At 50.1% G+C, this 18,395-nt stretch overlaps 2 protein-coding genes across 2 annotated transcripts; both read left to right on the top strand.

Moving 5' to 3' along the window:
* Nucleotides 1-6,741: 6,741 nt before the first annotated feature.
* LOC137847478 (olfactory receptor 14A16-like) lies at nt 6,742-11,035 on the top strand. The gene is made up of 3 exons (XM_068665747.1): nt 6,742-6,771; nt 7,262-8,185; nt 10,706-11,035. Exons 1-3 carry the CDS (start codon nt 6,742-6,744, stop codon nt 11,033-11,035), a joined length of 1,284 nt encoding a protein of 427 aa, XP_068521848.1.
* A 2,429-nt stretch (nt 11,036-13,464) lies between these two features.
* On the top strand, nt 13,465-15,549 carry LOC137847477 (olfactory receptor 14C36-like). Its single transcript, XM_068665746.1, has 2 exons — nt 13,465-13,654; nt 14,567-15,549. Exons 1-2 carry the CDS (start codon nt 13,465-13,467, stop codon nt 15,547-15,549), a joined length of 1,173 nt encoding a protein of 390 aa, XP_068521847.1.
* The last annotated feature ends 2,846 nt before the right edge of the window (nt 15,550-18,395 follow it).

Below are 18,395 nucleotides of genomic sequence, written 5' to 3'. Positions count from 1 at the left end.
ACAGAGTGAGAAGCTGAAAAGTCCTTGGCTTAGTGTAAGCACTGCTCTGCAACAATTAAAACATCAGCATGTTATCACCACTCTTCTCATCCTAAGCCAAAATATAACACCTTTCCAGCTACTAGGAGGAAAATTAACTCTATCCTAATTGAAACCAGGACATCCAGGAAGCAGACTCCCACCAGCAGGACCCTTTCCTGCCCTGCTGGGGGGAACCCTTCCACCCACAGCTTCTCTCCGCAGTACGCCAGTCAGCACCCTGTAGGCTGAGTGCTGAGCCTGGTAAGCGGTAGAGGCCCTGCCCCGGCACACAGCCCCTGGGGCACAGCAGGGACCCTGCTCTGTACCACAGCCCTGGGCACCACCACTGCACAGCCTGCAGCCAGCCCTGTGAGAAGGAACCCTCATTTTCTGTCCCTCTGACAGCTTATGTAGGTAATCATTGATCCAGGGAACATCCCTGTCCTCCACAGTAGAGAAGCCAGCACAGCCCCTGTGACATGTCCTATCAGTCGTGGGAAGTGGCAGCTATAGAAGATCCCTCTAGGGTTCTGCATCTGCCTGCTCTCTCACAGACACTTACCATGTTAGAGCTCCATGTTAGAGTTGTGAAGATTTCTCCCTTTAGGAGCTCTCAGCATCCCCCCTCCACACTGCCTTTAACATCTCCCTCCCTTCTCTCAGCCACCCTTGTCCCCTGCAGACAGTGCCCCCAGCCCTACTGTGCTGTGCAGAGGAGCTGCTCCTGGGCAGAGCTGTCTCTCTGCAGTGCTGCGTGCTTGCCAGCAGCTCCCATTGGGCCCATGAGCCCGGCCCACCTCATCAGCACAGGGAGCTCTTGACACGAGGGAACTCCAAGGGAACTGATTTTGAATCAGGCTGAAGCAGTCCCTGATGTTCCCTCTCTCAGCTGGGGAGAGACATTCCCCATGTGGAATGACACAGCAGTGTCATTTCTCCTACTGGGAGAAGATTCATCAAAGAATTGCCTTGTCCTCTTCCACTTTTAGGCAGGAGAGACCAATTGAGACTCCCTGATATTCAGCAAGGACAGATCCCAAGTTGAGCCTCTGAAGTGGACAACTGCCGTACCATGACACAGGTTAGGGACAGTAGAGCTTATATAATAGAATCTGAATGGATAGCAACAAATTCAATCAAATGGAAGAGAATAGTTCAGTTGGAAGGGACCTTCAAAAGTCATCTTGTTCAGCTGCCAGACCTCCTGAGGGCTAACCAAAAGTTAGAGACTATGTATGAGGGCAATGTCCAACTGCCTGTTGAACGCTGACAGGCCTGGGGCATCAACCAGGTCTCTGGGAAGCCTCCTCCGGTAGTTGACCACCCTCACAGTACCGAAATCTTTCCCAATGTTCAGTCTGACCATCCCCTATGTGCCATTCCCACACATCCTGTCAGTTACCAGGGAGAAAATAAGATCGTCACCTCCCTCTCCACTTCTGCTTCTCTGGAAGTTGTCAGGAGCAATGAGGTCACCCTCAGCCTTCTTTTCTTCAGATTAGACAACCCAAGTGTCCTCAGGCTGTCCTCACAGGACATGCCTTCCAGCCCACCTTTGCTGTCCTCCTCTGGATACCATCAAATTTACATCTTTCTTCTATTGTGGAGCCCAAAACTGTATGCATGATTCAAGGGGAGGCTGCACCAATGCTCAATATAGCAGAAGACTTACCTCTTTTGACCATGTGGGAATTCTGCGCTTAATGCATCCTAAGACGCAGTTTGCCTTCTTGGCTGCCAGGGCACCCTGCTGGCTGATGTTGAGCCTGCTGTCAACCACCACCCCCAGAGCCTTTTCTGCTGAGCTGCTCTCTAGCCACTTGTCTCCCAGTCTGTGCTGGACCTGTGTCCAGCATTAGTTTGTCCCAGGTGCAGCACCTGGCATTGTCTAGGTGATCCTGCTAGGCAGAGGGATTGGACTGGATTATCTTATTAGGAGTCCCTTCCAACCTAAACCACTCTGTGATTCACGTCATTGCTGATCACCTAATGCTCCAATCTATCTAGACCTCTCTGCAAGGCTTCTCATCCCTTCAGGAAGTCAGTAGCATGTCTCAGTTCAGTTCATCTGAAAACTTGCTGAGGATGCATTTCATTCCTGCACTCAGATCACGACTGAAAATGTTACAAATGGATAGTAACTCTGCAGAAACCTCCCAGGTGGGCTTTAGTTTACATTGGACAAAACAGGAGCCACCTTCAAAGCAGTCCAATGATATTCCAGGCTGTATGAGCAGTGGAAGTGATGATCTCCCTCTGCAGAGGACGCTTTCTGCCTGAGGTACACAGAATCACAGAATCACAGAGTTTCTAGGTTGGAAGAGACCTCAGGATCATCGAGTCCAACCTCTGACCTAACACGAACAGTCCCCACTAAACCATATCCCTAAGCTCTACATCTAAACGTCTTTTAAAGACTTCCAGGGATGGTGACTCCACCACTTCCCTGGGCAGCCTGTTCCAGTGTCTAACAACCCTTTCGGTAAAGAAGTTCTTCCTAACATCCAGCCAAAAACTCCCCTGGCGCAACTTAAGCCCATTCCCCCTCATCCTGTCACCAGGCACGTGGGAGAACAGGCCAACCCCCACCTCTCTACAGCCTCCTTTAAGGTATCTGTAGAGAGCAATAAGGTCACCCCTGAGCCTCCTTTTCTCCAGGCTGAACAAGCCCAGCTCCTTCAGCCGCTCCTCATAGGACTTGTTCTCCAGGCCCCTCACCAGCTTCGTCACCCTGCTCTGAACTCGCTCAAGCACCTCGATGTCCTTCTTGTAGCGAGGGGCCCAAAACTGAACACAGTACTCGAGGTGCAGCCTCACCAGAGCCGAGTACAGGGGGACGATCACCTCCCTAGCCCTGCTGGTCACACTGTTTCTGATACAAGCCAGGATGCCGTTGACCTTTTTGGCCACCTGAGCACACTGCTGGCTTGTATTCAGCTGACTATCAACCATCACTCCCAGGTCCTTCTCTGCCTGGCAGCTCTCCAACCACTCATCTCCCAGCCTGTAGCTCTGCTTGGGGTTATTGCGCCCCAGTTGGAGGACCCAGCACTTGGCCTTGTTGAACTTCATGCAGTTGTCCTCAGCCCATCGGTGCAGCCTATCCAGATCCTCCTGCAAAACCTTCCTACCCTCAAGCAGATCGACACACGCACCTAGCTTGGTGTCATCTGCAAACTTACTGAGGGTGCACTCAGTGTCCTCGTCCAGATCATCGATGAATATGTTAAAGAGGACCGGCCCCAGCACCGAGCCCTGGGGAACGCCACTAGTGACTGGCCTCCAACTGGACTTGACTCCATTTACCACGACTCTTTGGGCCCGGCTATCCAGCCAGTTTCTAACCCAACGAAGCGTGCGCCGGTCCAAGCCATGAGCAGCCAGTTTCTTGAGGAGAATGCTGTGGGAGATGGTGTCAAAAGACTTGCTGAAGTCAAGGTAGACTACATCCACAGCCTTTCCCTCATCCACCCAGCGCGTCACTTTGTCATAGAAGGAGATCAAGTTCGTCAAGCAGGATCTGCCTTCCATAAACACATGGTGAATGGGCTTGATCGCCTGCTTGCCCTTCAAGTGCCGCATGATGACTCTCAAGAGAATCTGCTCCATGAGCTTCCCTGGCACTAAGGTCAAACTGACAGGCCTGTAGTTCCCTGGGTCTGCCCTCCGGCCCTTCTTGTAGATGGGCGTCACATTTGCTAGCCGCCAGTCATCTGGGACTTCCCCTGATAGCCAGGACTGCTGATAAATGATGGATAGGGTCTTGGCCAGCTCCTCTGCCAGTTCTCTCAGTACCCTTGGGTGGATCCCATCCAGCCCCATTGACTTGTGCACATCCAATTGCCGTAGCAGGTCACCAACCAGTTCTTCGTGGATAGTGAGGGCCACATCCTGCTCCCCATCCCCTTCCACCAGCTCAGGGTACTGGGTATCCAGAGAACAACTGGTATTGCCGCTAAAGACTGAGGTGAAGAAGGCATTAAGCACCTCCGCCTTTTCCTCATCTCTTGTAAGTAAGTTTCCCCCCGCATCCAGTAAAGGATGGAGATTCTCCTTAGTCCTCCGTTTTGTGTTGCTGTATTTATAAAAACAGTTGCAGCTCACAGATGTTGTGGCACAAGCAGTGATCCACTTCGAGAAGCACCAGGCCTCTGTGTAGGATCTGCCGTCTGGTTTTTGAAAAGCTATGGTGTTATGCTATTGGATACCCCATAAAATTTGTCTGTGTCATAAACAGGGATGATAGGAGGAAACTGCTAGCAGCTGTAGACATTGCTTCAGAGCAAAGAAGGAAAGGCAGGATCCATCCGAACTCCCAAGACTTTATTGCTCCCAGATCCATTTAGATATGGAATGTAGGTGTGAAATATGCCAATACAATCATGTCATTGGAACAGTTTCTCCATTCAAAGTGCTGGGAGGAAATGCATTTTTCGAAATGTCAGTTTAAATTTATATTCGCATAAAGGGAAAGTGTCAGCATTTGCTACTACGTCTCCACAGTCTATGAAAGAAGTCATGAAAATGGTTTTGTAGACAACCTTCAAAATTGTGAAGACGAAGACTTCTTACACACCAATCACAACAATGTTCTTTCTTATTCCATATTATTCCATATGGTTCAACTTTTGCCTAACATCATGCAGGGGTTGATTCAGTTATCTAAACAGAGAGGGCCACGGCTTCCCAGACGTGCTGTTACTGAACAGCTAACTTTTTGGCATACATTTGGCATACTTGATTCAGTTGCCAAACTTGAATGAATTTGCCGTACTTGATTCAGTGAGAGGTTCTGCCCTCTTGGGGCAGCTGAAGCCCTCCAATGGGGCTGGGGAGTGTGATCTTGCACCTACAGGAACCTTTCTGAAGGATGAAGGTAGTGCAGAAGCAGGCTAGTCCAAGGCATCTGAGTTGACACATCTGATTTCTCTCCTTTGACTAGAAAGAGAAGTCTGGGCAACATGATGAAAGTTGTTTCATGTTAGAAAAGACCACGATCATCCCTTCTGGTATCAGGAGGTATTTTGAAGGTCTTGGGATCTGCTTTGGAATGAGAAAGATAAACAAATATAATTTCCATAGGTTGAAAGCTTTCCACTTTGAAGTGGACATCAGTGAAGGCAGAGTTACTGTCATGCTCTGCAGAGGAATGTCATGTCTTTTATATTGAATTATGCCTAACTTTGTTTTAGGTTGTTGGTGTGTGTGTTTTGGCTGGAATAGAGTTAATTTACTTCACAGAGGTTCTTATGATGCTATGATTTGGATTTGTGGTGGAAATAGACGTGATAACACACCAATGTTTAGGTTATTACTGAGCAGTGCTTACACTTCGTTATGGGGTTTTCTGCTTGTTGAGCTTCCTTGAGGTGTGGCTGGACCTGGCAGGCAGATAAGCACCACAGCTGTTCATTTACCTCCCCACCTCCTGTGAGGAGGATGGAGGAGAGAACTGTATATATATATATATATATATATAAAACATATATATATAAGGACTAGTGAGTTGAGATAAGGCAAATAAAGAAAGGACGTGGGAAAGAAAATAAATGATGCAGTTGGTATAGACAGGAGGATTTCACTTGCTGTGAAAATGATTTCACTTGTTGTGAAAATGTTTCATTCCCCTTGCATATTGACCAATGCCTGGAAGAGGTGGGATGCACCTGCCTGGCAATTTGTGGGGGATACCACGAATCAAAATCAAAAAGATGATTCCCATAATAAACTCCTCCTTTGAACTAGAAGAAAAGATAAAACTATAAGTAGGTGCCTCTCTAGCTGACAGAAGGACCATCAGTGATTGCATCAGTCAGTTTCAGAGTCGCTTCCCCTGGAGGCCCAGGGGAAAATATCCCTGTGCTGCTGAGCTGGGTCGGGCTCCTGGACCCAAGGGGAGCTCCTGGCAAGCACGCAGCACTGCAGAGAGACAGCTCTGCCCAGGAGCAGCTCCTCTGCACAGCACAGCAGCAGGGCTGGGGACACTGCCTGCAGGGGACAAGGGTGGCTGAGAGAAGGGAGGGAGATGTTAAAGGCAGTGTGGAAGGGGGATGCTGAGAGCCCACTGCAGGAGAAATCTTCACAACCCTGAACAGGGTAAGTCTGTGGCTGCAGGGCAACAGAGCTGTTGTTCCTGGTGCCATCTCCAGATTTGCTGGAAAATCCCACAGCCTATGGGAGCTTTCAGGAGAACTCTCAGAGTTTCTTTGGATAAGAGGAGAATGACAAGTTCCAGGTCAGGGACTACCTGCCAAAGCTGTCAGAGGGACAGGACTTGAGGGTTTCTTCTTCAGGGTTCAGCTGCTGGCTGCACAGGCAGGGTGCAGGCAGGGGTGCCCGGGGCTGTGGTGCAGAGCAGGGTCCCTGCTGTGCCCCAGGGGCTGTGTGCTGGGGCAGGGCCTCTGCCACCTGCCAGGCTCAACACTCAGCCTGCCCGGGGAACTTCCCAGGACACTGCGGAGAGAAGCTGTGGGTGGAAGGAGCTCTCACAGCAGGGAAGGGCAGGTCAGGGTCCTGCTGGTGCTCAGAAGCTGCCTGGGCAGGCTGGTTACAGCTCCACAACATTCCCAGGGAATCTTTCAGGGAGATTCTTGAAAGGGAAAAGAAATGCCTGCACTAGAAGTAGGGAAGATGCTCTCCTGGGTCTCTACTTTCAATTTCCTGCACTGGAGGGCTCTTAGGACAGGTCAGAGCTGCTGTATATCTGCTGAACATGAAGAGATGTCTCTGGACAGTTCTCTGGGACAGGAGGTGTGTGCAGAACAAAGCTGAGCACACATCAGGTGGGATAGGGTCCGTGAGCAATGGCAGGGAGGAGATGTGGGGACAAGGAAGGAGCTGCCAGCAGGGACAGCTCCAGGCAGCAGAGACCTCGGCAGGGAGCGAGAGGGAGCTTCTGCCTGAAACACCAAGGGAGGGGGGATTCAGGCACTCCCTGCCAGGCCTGCAGTGCAGGCACCTTCTCTGCATCAACCCCCTGCTCTCCTCTTACATCCAGCACAACACCTGCCCTCAGGGGTTTTAGGGCTTGAGCCACCTCTTCCTCAGCTGGACCTCCAGAACAGGAGAGAAGCCTGTGTCCTGTATGGTGATACACCATAATGAGGCTAAGAGTACCTGCCGTGCAGTGTCACTTCCATAGCTGAAATGCAAGCTGAGAGAATGGGATTAATGTGAGGAAAGAAATGGGTTTTGTTCAGTGAAGTCTGCCTAACTTTTCATTGTCTTTTTGTCCATGCAGAGGTCTCAGTGGCAACATATGTCAAACAGCAGCTTTCCCACAGAATTCCTCCTCGTGGCATTAGGAGGCACGTGGGAGCTGCAGCTCCTGCACTTTGGGCTCTTCCTGGGCATCTACCTGGCTGCCCTCCTGGGCAACGGCCTCATCCTCACAGCCATAGCCTGCGATCACCGCCTCCACACCCCCATGTACTTCTTCCTCCTCAACCTCGCCCTCCTCGATCTGGGCACTATTACCACCACTGTTCCCAAAGCCATGGTTATTGCTTTGCAGGACATCAGAGCCATTTCCTTCTTTGGTTGTGCTACCCAAGCATTTCTGTTAGTCTTTTTCATCTCAGCAGAGTTTTCTCTTCTCACCATCATGGCCTATGACCGCTACATTGCCATCTGCATACCCCTGCACTACGGGACAATAATGGACAGCAGAACTTGTGTCAACATGGCAGCAGCTGCCTGGGGCATTACTTTTGTCTATGCTGTGTTGCACTCTGCCAATACCTTTTCCCTCCCACTCTGCCAAGGCAATGTCTTGGACCAGTTCTTCTGTGAAATTCCCCAGATCCTCAAGCTCTCCTGCTCACATGCCTACCTCAGAGAAGCTGGGCTTCTTATATTTAGTGCTGTTTTAGCATTTGGATGTTTTGTTTTCCTTGTGCTGTCCTATGTGCAGATCTTCAGGGCTGTGCTGAGGATTCCCTCAAAGCAGGGAAGGCACAAAGCCTTTTCCACTTGCCTCCCTCACCTGGCTGTTGTCTTCCTGTTTATCAGCACTACCTTTTTTGCCTACCTGAAGCCCCCTTTCATGTCCTCCTCCTCCCTGAATCTTTTACTAGCAGTTCTGTACTCGGTGGTGCCTCCAGCAGTGAACCCCCTCATCTACAGCATGAGGAATCAGGAGCTGAAGGATTCATTGGGGAAACTGGTGACTGGATGCTTCTCAGAACGAATAAACTGTTTGTTGTCTTCTGCATATTACTCATAATTCAACTCATTAGAGGTGCAGCTGCAGTATATTTATTTATTTATTTATATTTGCTTGTGTGCGTGTATTTCTTCTTTATTTTCTTCAATTCCAATAGTGTTTTCTGCAAAGAATGTTTATTCTTCTTCCCCTGCTATTTAAACATCTACCTGTCTTTTGTGACTGAAAGGCTTAGTGTAAACAAGGAACCAGGCTCTCTTCATCTTTAAATATAAGAAAGAACTCTGAAGTGACTTGCTTGCCTGAGATCCTTCCTCAGAGATCTATGATGGAGCTGCAGGGGCTCTTGGCTCTGTGCAGAGGTGGAGGAGAGAAGAGTCCTGGCACAGCAACACTGCCAGGGAGCCCGAGGGCTTGCTCTGTCCTGAGCTGCTTTCCTTTTCACTTCCCGTGTTGTTCTTCAGAGCCCTTGTGTTGCTGTGAGGACTGATTGCTCTTGTTGCTTGCTCACTGTGCTGCTGTGGGGCAAGGCTGTGTGGGACATAGGGTGTCCTGGGAGCAGATCAGGGTGCTGTGTGTGTGCAGTTGTGTTGCCTGAGGAGCCCCAGGGCCAGCAGTGTGGTGCTGTGCTGTGTCTCGGAGAGGTACTGGCCTGGGGGGGCCACAGGCTGCCTGGGGGTGGGCAATGTCCTGCAGATTGCAGCAGCAGGGACACTGCCCCTGACATCCACTTCTCCATTTGCTGCTTTGGGGCCAGCACAGTCTGGACTGTTCTGCTGGGCTGAGCTGGGCTGGACAGAGGAGATGGAGGTGTGGAGAGCTGGGGAGGGGCTGAGCTGGGCTGGCCTCCTGGGACAGACAGCGGGGAACCACAGAGCAGTCTGGGCTGGGTCCTTGTTCACTGGATATGGATATGACCAATGCTAGTCATCATGACTTTCACAGCAACTCCTTCTCTGCAGAGTTCTCAACATTTTCCTAAAATATATATTCAGTTCTTGAATCACTTTTCCACAAAGAGGTGGTCATTTCCTTCAAGATGCCCTGGAGAAACTAAAGGCTGCATGAGGAAACGTGAGTCTGGACGTGTGGGAGGCCTTCTGCAACATGAGCTGCTTCACCCACAGAGTACCTGAGGGATTGTGCAGGGCATCCCCTTAACCCGCTGCTCCTGGGTGTGCTGGGAAGAGGCCTCCTGAAAACAACAGCTCCTTGTAACCCTATGGATGCTGGCTGTGAGGTCACTTGTATCCCAGCCCCTGGCTGGCCAAGAGCAGGGAGGCAGAGCCTCTGAGGTCAAAAAGGCCATCAGAAAGCTGTCCCAACAGGTTGACACATTTGGGGAGGCCAGGGGAAGAACTGAGAGAATAAAAGTGTGAGATTTGGGGGAGAGAAGAGGGGTTTGTCTAACAGAAAGGAAATATTTTGAAGAGTTAGGAGGGGTTCATGTAAGGCTGCTGTTGCTTCAACACTCACTGGGAAAATATTCATGTTAGGCCAGTGGCGATATTTCTAACCAGGAACCTGATATTACCCTAAACGCTATCCCTCAGGCTTGAAGAAATCCATTGCGCTAATCCCTAAATTCAAATCCTACCGTGAAGTCATATCTCAGACACTGCAGCACTCAGCAGTGGCATGACTTCATTCCAGCCACGATAGTCCACTGGCCATATGAGACTAATAAAGGGTGAGTGAGTCTTGCTGTTCACCCCTGGGCTCTACACTTGATGAACCATCATGTGGATGGGAATCGGGGAGTCTCAGTTAGCATGATACTGCCTCAGAGGCACCGCTGGGGTAACCATCAGCACCTGCTGTTCTTCAACCCTCAACAAACCCACAATAGAAGGGTCCCATGAGAGACCAGGTCAAGGCAGACAGCTGTTTAATGTCCTCCGTTGCCAAGGAAGACATGCCAAAAGCCCACCGGAACCCTTCTGGATCTTGGAAGTACCCTCTCCTGAAGTAGTCTATGCCGAGCACGTACAGAGCCTCCAGGCCAGTCCCAGCTGGGTGCTTTTTGCTACTCCTTCCCAGTTAGGCTCACTTCAGCCTCCAATACCATTACCAGTTGGGATCTCCCTGTCACTGCAGAAATACAAATGGGATTTGCCCCTTTATAGTTTGATGGCATTACAGTACACTTAGCATCAGTGTCCACTTGAGCCTTATACTCTTGTGTGTCTGACATTTTTGGATTTCGGTAAAGCTTTTGACACAGTTTCCCGTAGCATCCTACTGGACAGAATGTCCAGCATACAGCTAAATAAAGCCATCATACAATGGGATAGCAATTGGCTGATGGGTAGGGCTCAAAGGGTTGTGGTAAATGGGGGCCACATCAGGTTGGTGGACAGTCACTAGTGGGGACCCCAAGGCTCCATTTTAGGGCCAGTCCTCTTCAAAGTTTTTATAAGTGATTTAGATGCAGGACTAGAAGTTGTTTTGAGGAAATTTGCTGATGACACCAAACTGGGAGGAGTTGTTGACTCTGATGAGGGTGGAAATACCTTGCAGAGAGATCTGGACAGACTGGAGAGCTGGGCAATCACCAACCGCATGAAGTTTAACAAGAGCAAGTGCCAGGTCCTGAACCTGGGATGGGACAACCCTGGCTATATTTACAGACTGGGGGAGAAGATGCTGGAGAGCAGCCCCACAGAGAGGGATCTGGAAGTTGTGGTTGACAGCAAGCTGAATATGAGCCAGCAGTGTGCCCTGGCCGCCAGGAGGGCCAACTTTATCCTGAGGCACAGCATTGCTAGGGCTATGAATATGTTGAAGGACATAGAGGGGAAGACGTATGAGGAGTGGCTGAGGTTACTTGGCCTGTTCAGCCTGGAATAGAGGAGGCTGAGGGGAGACCTCATCATGGTCTACAATTTCCTTATGAGGGGGAGTGGAGGGACAGGTGTTAATCTATTCTCTTTGGTGACCAGTGATAGGACCCATGGGAATGGAGTCAAGCTGACGCAGGGGATGTTTAAGCTAGACATCAGGAAGAGGTTCTTCACTGAGGGTGTTGTCACACACACTGGAACAGGCTCCCCAGAGAAGTAGTCACAGCACCAAACCTGTCAGAGTTTAAGAAGTGTTTGGACTGTGCACTTAGTCACATGGTCTGAATTTTTGAGTGGACCTGTCTGGTACCAGGAGTTGAACTCAATGATCCTTGTGTGTCCCTTCCAACTCAGAATATTCTATGATTCTATGCTTCTATGATTCCAGGCCATCAAATCCACACAAGCCAATAAACATGATTATCCCTTCCCTCCATCTGGTTGGAAGCAGGGCCCCTCTAGCCCTATTCTTAGTAGTTGTCAGTGTGTCTCAGGGACTGTCTGATGGAAACAGGAGCAGTAATTTTCTGCTATATGGATGCCCCCCCCCCCCCCTTTGGCCATTGTTTTTGTTGCAACTCGCATACCTGTGCCTCTAGGGTCAAGGTAGATTTCCCATCCCATTTTTTCATGTCCTCTCCATGGTCATGCAGGTAAAACCATGGGGTGGCACGTGGTGTGTTCTCACCATATCCCCTTCCTTGAGCAGAGCAGAGGCTGATGACAAGCTTGATAAGCGCTGACAGTGTGTGCTTGCAAGCCAGAAGGCCAGCAGCAACCTGGACTGCATCAAAAGAGGACTGGCCATCAGGTCGAGGGTGGTGGTTGTCCCCCTCTACTCTGCTCTTGTGAGGCCCCACGTGGAATACTGTGTCCAGGTCTGGGGACCCCAGCCCGAGAAGGATGTTGAGCTGTTAGCAGGTCCAGAGGAGGGCCATGAAGTTGATCAGAGGGCTGCAGCATCTCTTTTATGAAGAAAGACTGAGAGATCTGAGGCTGTTCTGCCTACAAAAGAAAAGGTTGTGGGGGGACCCCATTGATGCCTTTCAGTATTTAAGGGGCGTTATAAAAAAGACGGAGAGAGACTCTGCTCAATCAGATAATGACAGGATGAGGGCGGAAAGGTTTCAAACTTAAAGAGGTGATTTACATCACAGGTTAGGAGGAAATTCTTCACTCAGAGGATGGTGAGACAGTGAAGAGGTTGCCCAGACAGGTTGTGGATGCTCAGCCTTGGAGGTGTTCAAGACCAGGCTGGCTGAGGCACTGGGTAACCTGATCTAGTGAGTGACATCCCTGCCCATGGCAGGGGGCTTAGAACTGGATGATCTTTAAGGTCTCTTCCTCACCAAGATGTTCATTGATCCTGTGTTTCTATGATCCAAGTGCCTGTTGAACACTGACAGTCATGGGACATCAACCAGGTCTCTAGAAAGCCCGTTCCAGTGTTTGACCACCCTCACAGTAGAGAATATTTTCCTAATGCCCAGTCTGAACAGCCCCTGGTGCTGTTTTGTGCCTTTCCCACATGTCCTGCCATTGGTTCCCAGAGAGAAGAGACCGGCACCCCCCTCTCCACTTCCTCTCCTAAGGAAGTAATTGACAGCAATGAGGTCGCCCTTCAGTGTTCTTTTCTCCAGACTACACAACAGTCTACAGGCTGTCTTCACAGGACAGGCCTTTTACCAGCATTCCCCGTTTTCTCTTGGTTCCCCATCTAAAAATGTCCCTAATCAAATAACCTCACTGGAATTAACATTTTCTCTCTGTCCCATGCTCTCACCAGTCAGCGTGACTGACCAGGTCTGCTTCCTTTCACTGCCTCCTTTATTCACACAAATGGTGGTGAGTCACTGGAACAGGTTGCTGGTCTTGAAGGTCCCTTCATACCCAAAGAGTTCTATGATATGGTGATCCTGCAGGCCAGCAATTGGTTATGTAGCTTATGTAGACAGAGGGACTTCTGTGAAAATGTTTCCTCCCTCTGAATAATAATAAGTGCTTAGAAGAGATGGAATGCAGCCTGCCTGTCACCTTGTGGCTCTCCAGTCTCATAACGGAACAAGAAAAGATGAATCTCGTGTCAAACATTTATTTTGAAATAGGGGAAAAGACACTGCTGGCAGTAAGTGTCCTGTCTATTCCACTGGAGGCTCAGGGACTTGTCAAGAGCTCCCTGTGCTGCTGAGCTGGGCCGGGCTCATGGGCCCAAGGGGAGCTCCTGGCAAGTGAGTAGCACTCAGAGAGACAGCTCTGCCCAGAAGCAGCTCCTCTGCACAGCACAGCAGCAGGGCTGGGGGCGCTGCCTGCAGGGGACAAGGGCAGCTGAGAGAAGGGAGGGAGATGTTAAAGGCGGTGTGAAGGGGGGATGCTGAGAGCTCACAGCAGGAGAAATCTTCAGAGCCCTGAACAGGGTAAGTCTGTGGCTGCAGGGCAATGCAGCTGTTGTTCCTGGTGCCATCTCCAGATTTGCTGGCAAATTCTGCAGCCTATGGGAACTCTCAGGAGGACTCTCAGAGTTTCTTTGGATTAGAGGAGAACGACAAGTTCCAGAGCAGGGATTACTTGTCCATACAGTCAGAGGGACAGGACATGAGTGCTCCTTCTTGTGGGACCAGATGCAGAGGTGCGGGCAGGGGTGTCCAGGGCTGTGGTGCAGAGCAGGGTCCCTGTTGTGCCCCAGGGGCTGTGTGCCGGGGCAGGGCCTCTGCTCCGGCCAGGCTCAGCCTGCATGGGGAGCTGTACAGGGTGCTACGGGAATAAACTGTGGGTGGAAGGAGTCCCTCTGTCAGGGCAGGGCATGGTCCTGCTGGTGCCCAGATGCTGCTGCCTGGGGCAGGCTGCTTCCAGCTCCAGAGCTCTCCCAGGGCATCTCAGAGTGGACTCCACAAGACAAAGGTCAGAGCAAGGGATTCTTGAAGGGAAGCATTCTGTGCTTTGAGATTTCTCCTCTTGCTTTGCTGGGTGGCAGATGATGATGGCAATTTATTTCTCCATCTTGACGACAACACTGAGTCCCCAGTTCTTTTAACTTCTATTAGCTTAGAGCTGCTCCTGCCTCTGAACTTGGGGAGTTGTCCGCGAAAGGTGTCCTGGGGCAGGATGTGTCTGCCGGGCAGAGCCGAACACACAACGGGTGGGATGGGGTTTGTGAGCAATGGCAGGGAGGAGATGTGGAGACAGGAAGCATCTGCCAGCAGAGATAGCTCAAGGCATGAGAGACTTGGGCAGAGAGGGAGAAGGAGCTACTGCCTGAAACACCAAGGGAAGTAGGATTCAGGCACTCACTGCCAGGCCTGAAGTGCTGGAACCTTATGTGCAGCAAGCTCCTGCTCTCCTCTGCCAGCCAGTCATAGTGCCTGGGGTTTTAGGGCATGAACCACCATCTCCTCAGCTGGACCTCCAGAAGAGGAGAGGAGACTGTGTCTTGCACTGTGATACTCTTACAGCTCAGGGAATGGTGACTTATGTTAGTGAAGGAGTTGGGGTTTGCTCTGAGATGCCTGCCTAACTTGACTGCATTTTCCTCCATGGACAGGCAAAGATGCCCTGAGGCAGCAAATGTCCAACAGCAGCTTCCCCACTGAGTTCCTCCTGTTGGCATTTGCAGACACTCGCGAGCTGCAGCTCCTGCACTTTGGGCTCTTCCTGGGCATCTACCTGGCTGCCCTCCTGGGCAACGGCCTCATCCTCACAGCCATAGCCTGCAACCACCGCCTCCACACCCCCATGTACTTCTTCCTCCTCAACCTCGCCCTTATCGACATGGGCTCCATCTCCACCACTGTTCCCAAAGCAATGGTCAACTCCCTCTGGGACAGAACGACCATTTCATATGCAGGTTGTGCTACCCAGGTATTTATGTTTGTTGTCTTTGTCACAGCAGAGTTTTATCTTCTCACCATCATGGCCTATGACCGCTACATTGCCATCTGCAAACCCCTGCACTACGGGACAATAATGGACAGCAGAACTTGTGTCAACATGGCAGTGGCTACCTGGGGCAGTACTTTTCTCTATGCAGTGCTGCACACTGCCAATACCTTTTCCCTCCCCCTCTGCCAAGGCAATGCCTTAGACCAGTTCTTCTGTGAAATTCCCCAGATCCTCAAGCTCTCCTGCACTGATGTCTACCTCAGGGAAGCTGGGCTTGTTGTGGTTAGTGTCTGCTTAGCCTTTGGGTGTTTTGTCTTCCTTGTGCTTTCTTACGTGCATATCTTCAGAGCTGTGCTGAGGATCCCTTCAGAGCAGGGCAGGCACAAAGCCTTTTCCACGTGCCTCCCTCACCTGGCTGTTGTCTCCGTCTTCATCAGCAATATTGTGTTTGCCTATCTGAAGCCCCCTTTCAAGTCCTCCTCCTCCCTGAATCTTTTGCTGGCGGTTCTGTACTCGGTGGTACCTCCAGCTGTGAACCCCCTCATCTACAGCATGAGGAACAAAGAGCTCATGGATGCTGTTAGGAAACTGATTTGGGGGATGTTTTTTAGTACTCATAAAGTTTCCTTCACTCTACAGAAATGAAAATTGTTCATCCCATTCCATCATGTTTTTTTTGTTCCTTGTTTTTATCATTATTTATAAAATTGTTTTTTCCTTATTGTCATATTGACTGCTTTTGCTTCTTGTATTCCCACATAAATATTTGGATTCCTCCCACTGCAATGAATGAGTGAAACTGCTCTGTGTCATATGGATGCTTTCTGCATGTACTTGTAATTGTGAGTCAGTGAATTATCTCATAAAAACTTTGTAATAAACAGGATAACCCATGTGGACTGCCTGAAGGCTGGAATTTCCTACTCAAGCTTGTGCCAAAAAATAGCTCTCCACTAGGGTCTGTTCCTTGTTAGGTTTAGGAGGGAATGGCTTATTGTTACACTGTGACCTGTCAGAGCCCAAGGGCTAGATTTAAGACTCGCCCATAGGTGTCTGCTCACAGCAGAGGCAGCAAATGGTCACTGCATTACATAGCCAGGGCTGTTCCCACATCTGACCTGTAGATGATGTCCTTCAGGAGGGGAATTGGGAGCTGCCTGCAGAGCCCAGGGTACCTCCAAGAACAGCGGAGCATGGCATGAGCACTGACTGCAGCCCCTCTGAAAGTGAGAGATCTCCCACCATGGGCTCAGCCACAGGGAAAGAACTAAAGCCAGGTATTCATAGGGAACCTGCAACTCTACAGTCTCAGAGAAGAGAGTGGACCTGAAGCAGGCAGAGGGAAGGGAAGCTGGTCAATGATTCATTTCCCCCTTCGCAGAGTACCTCTGTCTGGTCCAGCCCAGTGATCTGGACCTGTCTGGGTCTGCTTCCCAACCTGACCAGCGCGGCCATGCAGATTCACCCCACAGCACCACAGCCCATTTACTCTGCACAGCAGCACTACCAGCTTGAGGATCACATGTGGGGAGCACAATGACAGCCATTCCCCACTGCCCAAGGGGAGCTGATCTTTGAAATTCGACCAGCTCCACCTTTCTGCTGGCCTCACTGTCTGTACTAGGGGAACAGACACCAAGACAGTGGATCAGCACTGGGTCATAGGCCCAGAGATTTTCAATACCGATCTGCAGAAAACACTAACTAACCTGATCTACCAGTAGAGCTATCACTGCTCAGAGAAGATGATGGTAGTGAACACCTCCAGAGGTCCCTTCTGACTCAGGGAAGAAAGGGCTGGACTGTACAGTCAGAGTGCATGACAATCCTGTGAGGTCTTTGAGGCTGGAGTTTGTAAATCCTTCCTCCTCAAGGTTACACAGTGAGCGGGGTAATTCTCAAAATGAGGATCCGACCCATAGGAGCTTGTAGTACAACAGGTGTAATGTTTAGCCTGGAGAAGAGGTGGCTCAGGGGTGACCTTATCTCTCTCTATAGGCACCTTAAAGGAGGCTGTAGCGAGGTGGGAATCGGTCTGTTCTCCAACATGCCTGGTTATAACACAAGGGGGAATGAGCAAAAGTTGCACCAGGGGAGATTTAGGTTGGATATTAGGAAGAACCTCTTTACCAAAAGGGTTGTTAGACATTGGAATGGGCTGCCCAGGGAAGTGGTTGAGTCACCATTCCTGGAGGTCTTTAAAAGACGTTTGGATGTAGAGGATATGGTTTAGTGCAGGACTTGTTAGTGTTAGGTCAGAGGTTGGACTAGGTGAAGTTGGAGGTCTCTTCCAACCTAAATGATTCTGTGATTCTCTGATTCTGTGAAAAGCTTGTGTGTTGAGATAAAGACAGTTTAATAGGAGAGAAAAGGAAGAGGAAAAATAATGATAATATTATCATTTATGATTAATAATAATATTTTTATTACTATTATTGAATGTACAAAGCAAGAGTAATTGCTCTAGGCAATTACTCAGCACACCCTGACTGATGCCCATCCCATCCCCAGGCAGCTGTCTCTTGATCCTGACCAGTCTGCATCAGGATCTCCTCTGCAGGTCTCTTGACCTTGTCTCTTGACTAGGTCTCTAGACCTTTGGCAGGGCTGATTGATAGGGCTTTAAACGGGGGAAGGGGATAAAAGCAGGCATGTCAGTGATGAACTACGGGATGGTGCACTAGAATCAGAGGGACTGTGTGCCGGTGAGGTCCTTCGGTTAGCTCCCCATGGTTCTGTGTGTAGGGTGGTGCATTTGAAGTGCTTCTACACGAATGCACACAGTATAAGGAATAAAATGGACGAGCTAGAAGTCTGGGTTAGAAATGGACGAGCTAGAAGACTAGGCTAGAAGCCCAGTCCCACAGCTACGACATCATCAGCATAAGCAAAACCTGGTGGGATGAGTCCTGTGGCTGGTGTGCTGCAATAGATGTTTACAGGCTCTTCAGGAGGGACAGGCAGGGTAGGCGAGGTGGCGGGGTGGCGATGTATGTGAAGCATGGGCTGGACTGCATGGAACTTCAAGTTGGGGATGGCAAAGTTGAGAGCCTCTGGGTAAGGATTAAGGGATGAACAAATAAAGCGGATGTCATTGTGGAAATCTATTACAGACCACCCGGCCAGGATGACAACACTGAAGAATTATTCTTTGCAGAACTAAGAGATCAATTCCCCTTGTCCTTATGGGAGATTTCAACTTGCCAGACGTCAACTGGGATCACCACATGGCTGACATGAGCAAGTCCAGGAGGTTCATAAAGCACCTAGATGATAACTTCTTGGTGCAGGTGCTAAGGGAGCCAACTAGGAAAGGTGCCCTCCTTGATCTATTGCTGGAAAACAGAGAGGGTCTTGTGGGAGATGTGGCAATTAGCGGCCATCTCGGTCATAGTGACCATGAAGTGGTTGAGTTTAGAATTTATGGTGACAGGAGGAAAAGTGCCACCAAAACTTCAGCCCTGGATATGGTGAAAGAGGACTTCAGGCTG

Source organism: Anas acuta, chromosome W (genome assembly GCF_963932015.1).
Source record: "Anas acuta chromosome W, bAnaAcu1.1, whole genome shotgun sequence".
Lineage (NCBI taxonomy): Eukaryota > Metazoa > Chordata > Aves > Anseriformes > Anatidae > Anas > Anas acuta.
This window is presented reverse-complemented; position numbering and strand designations above follow the sequence as displayed.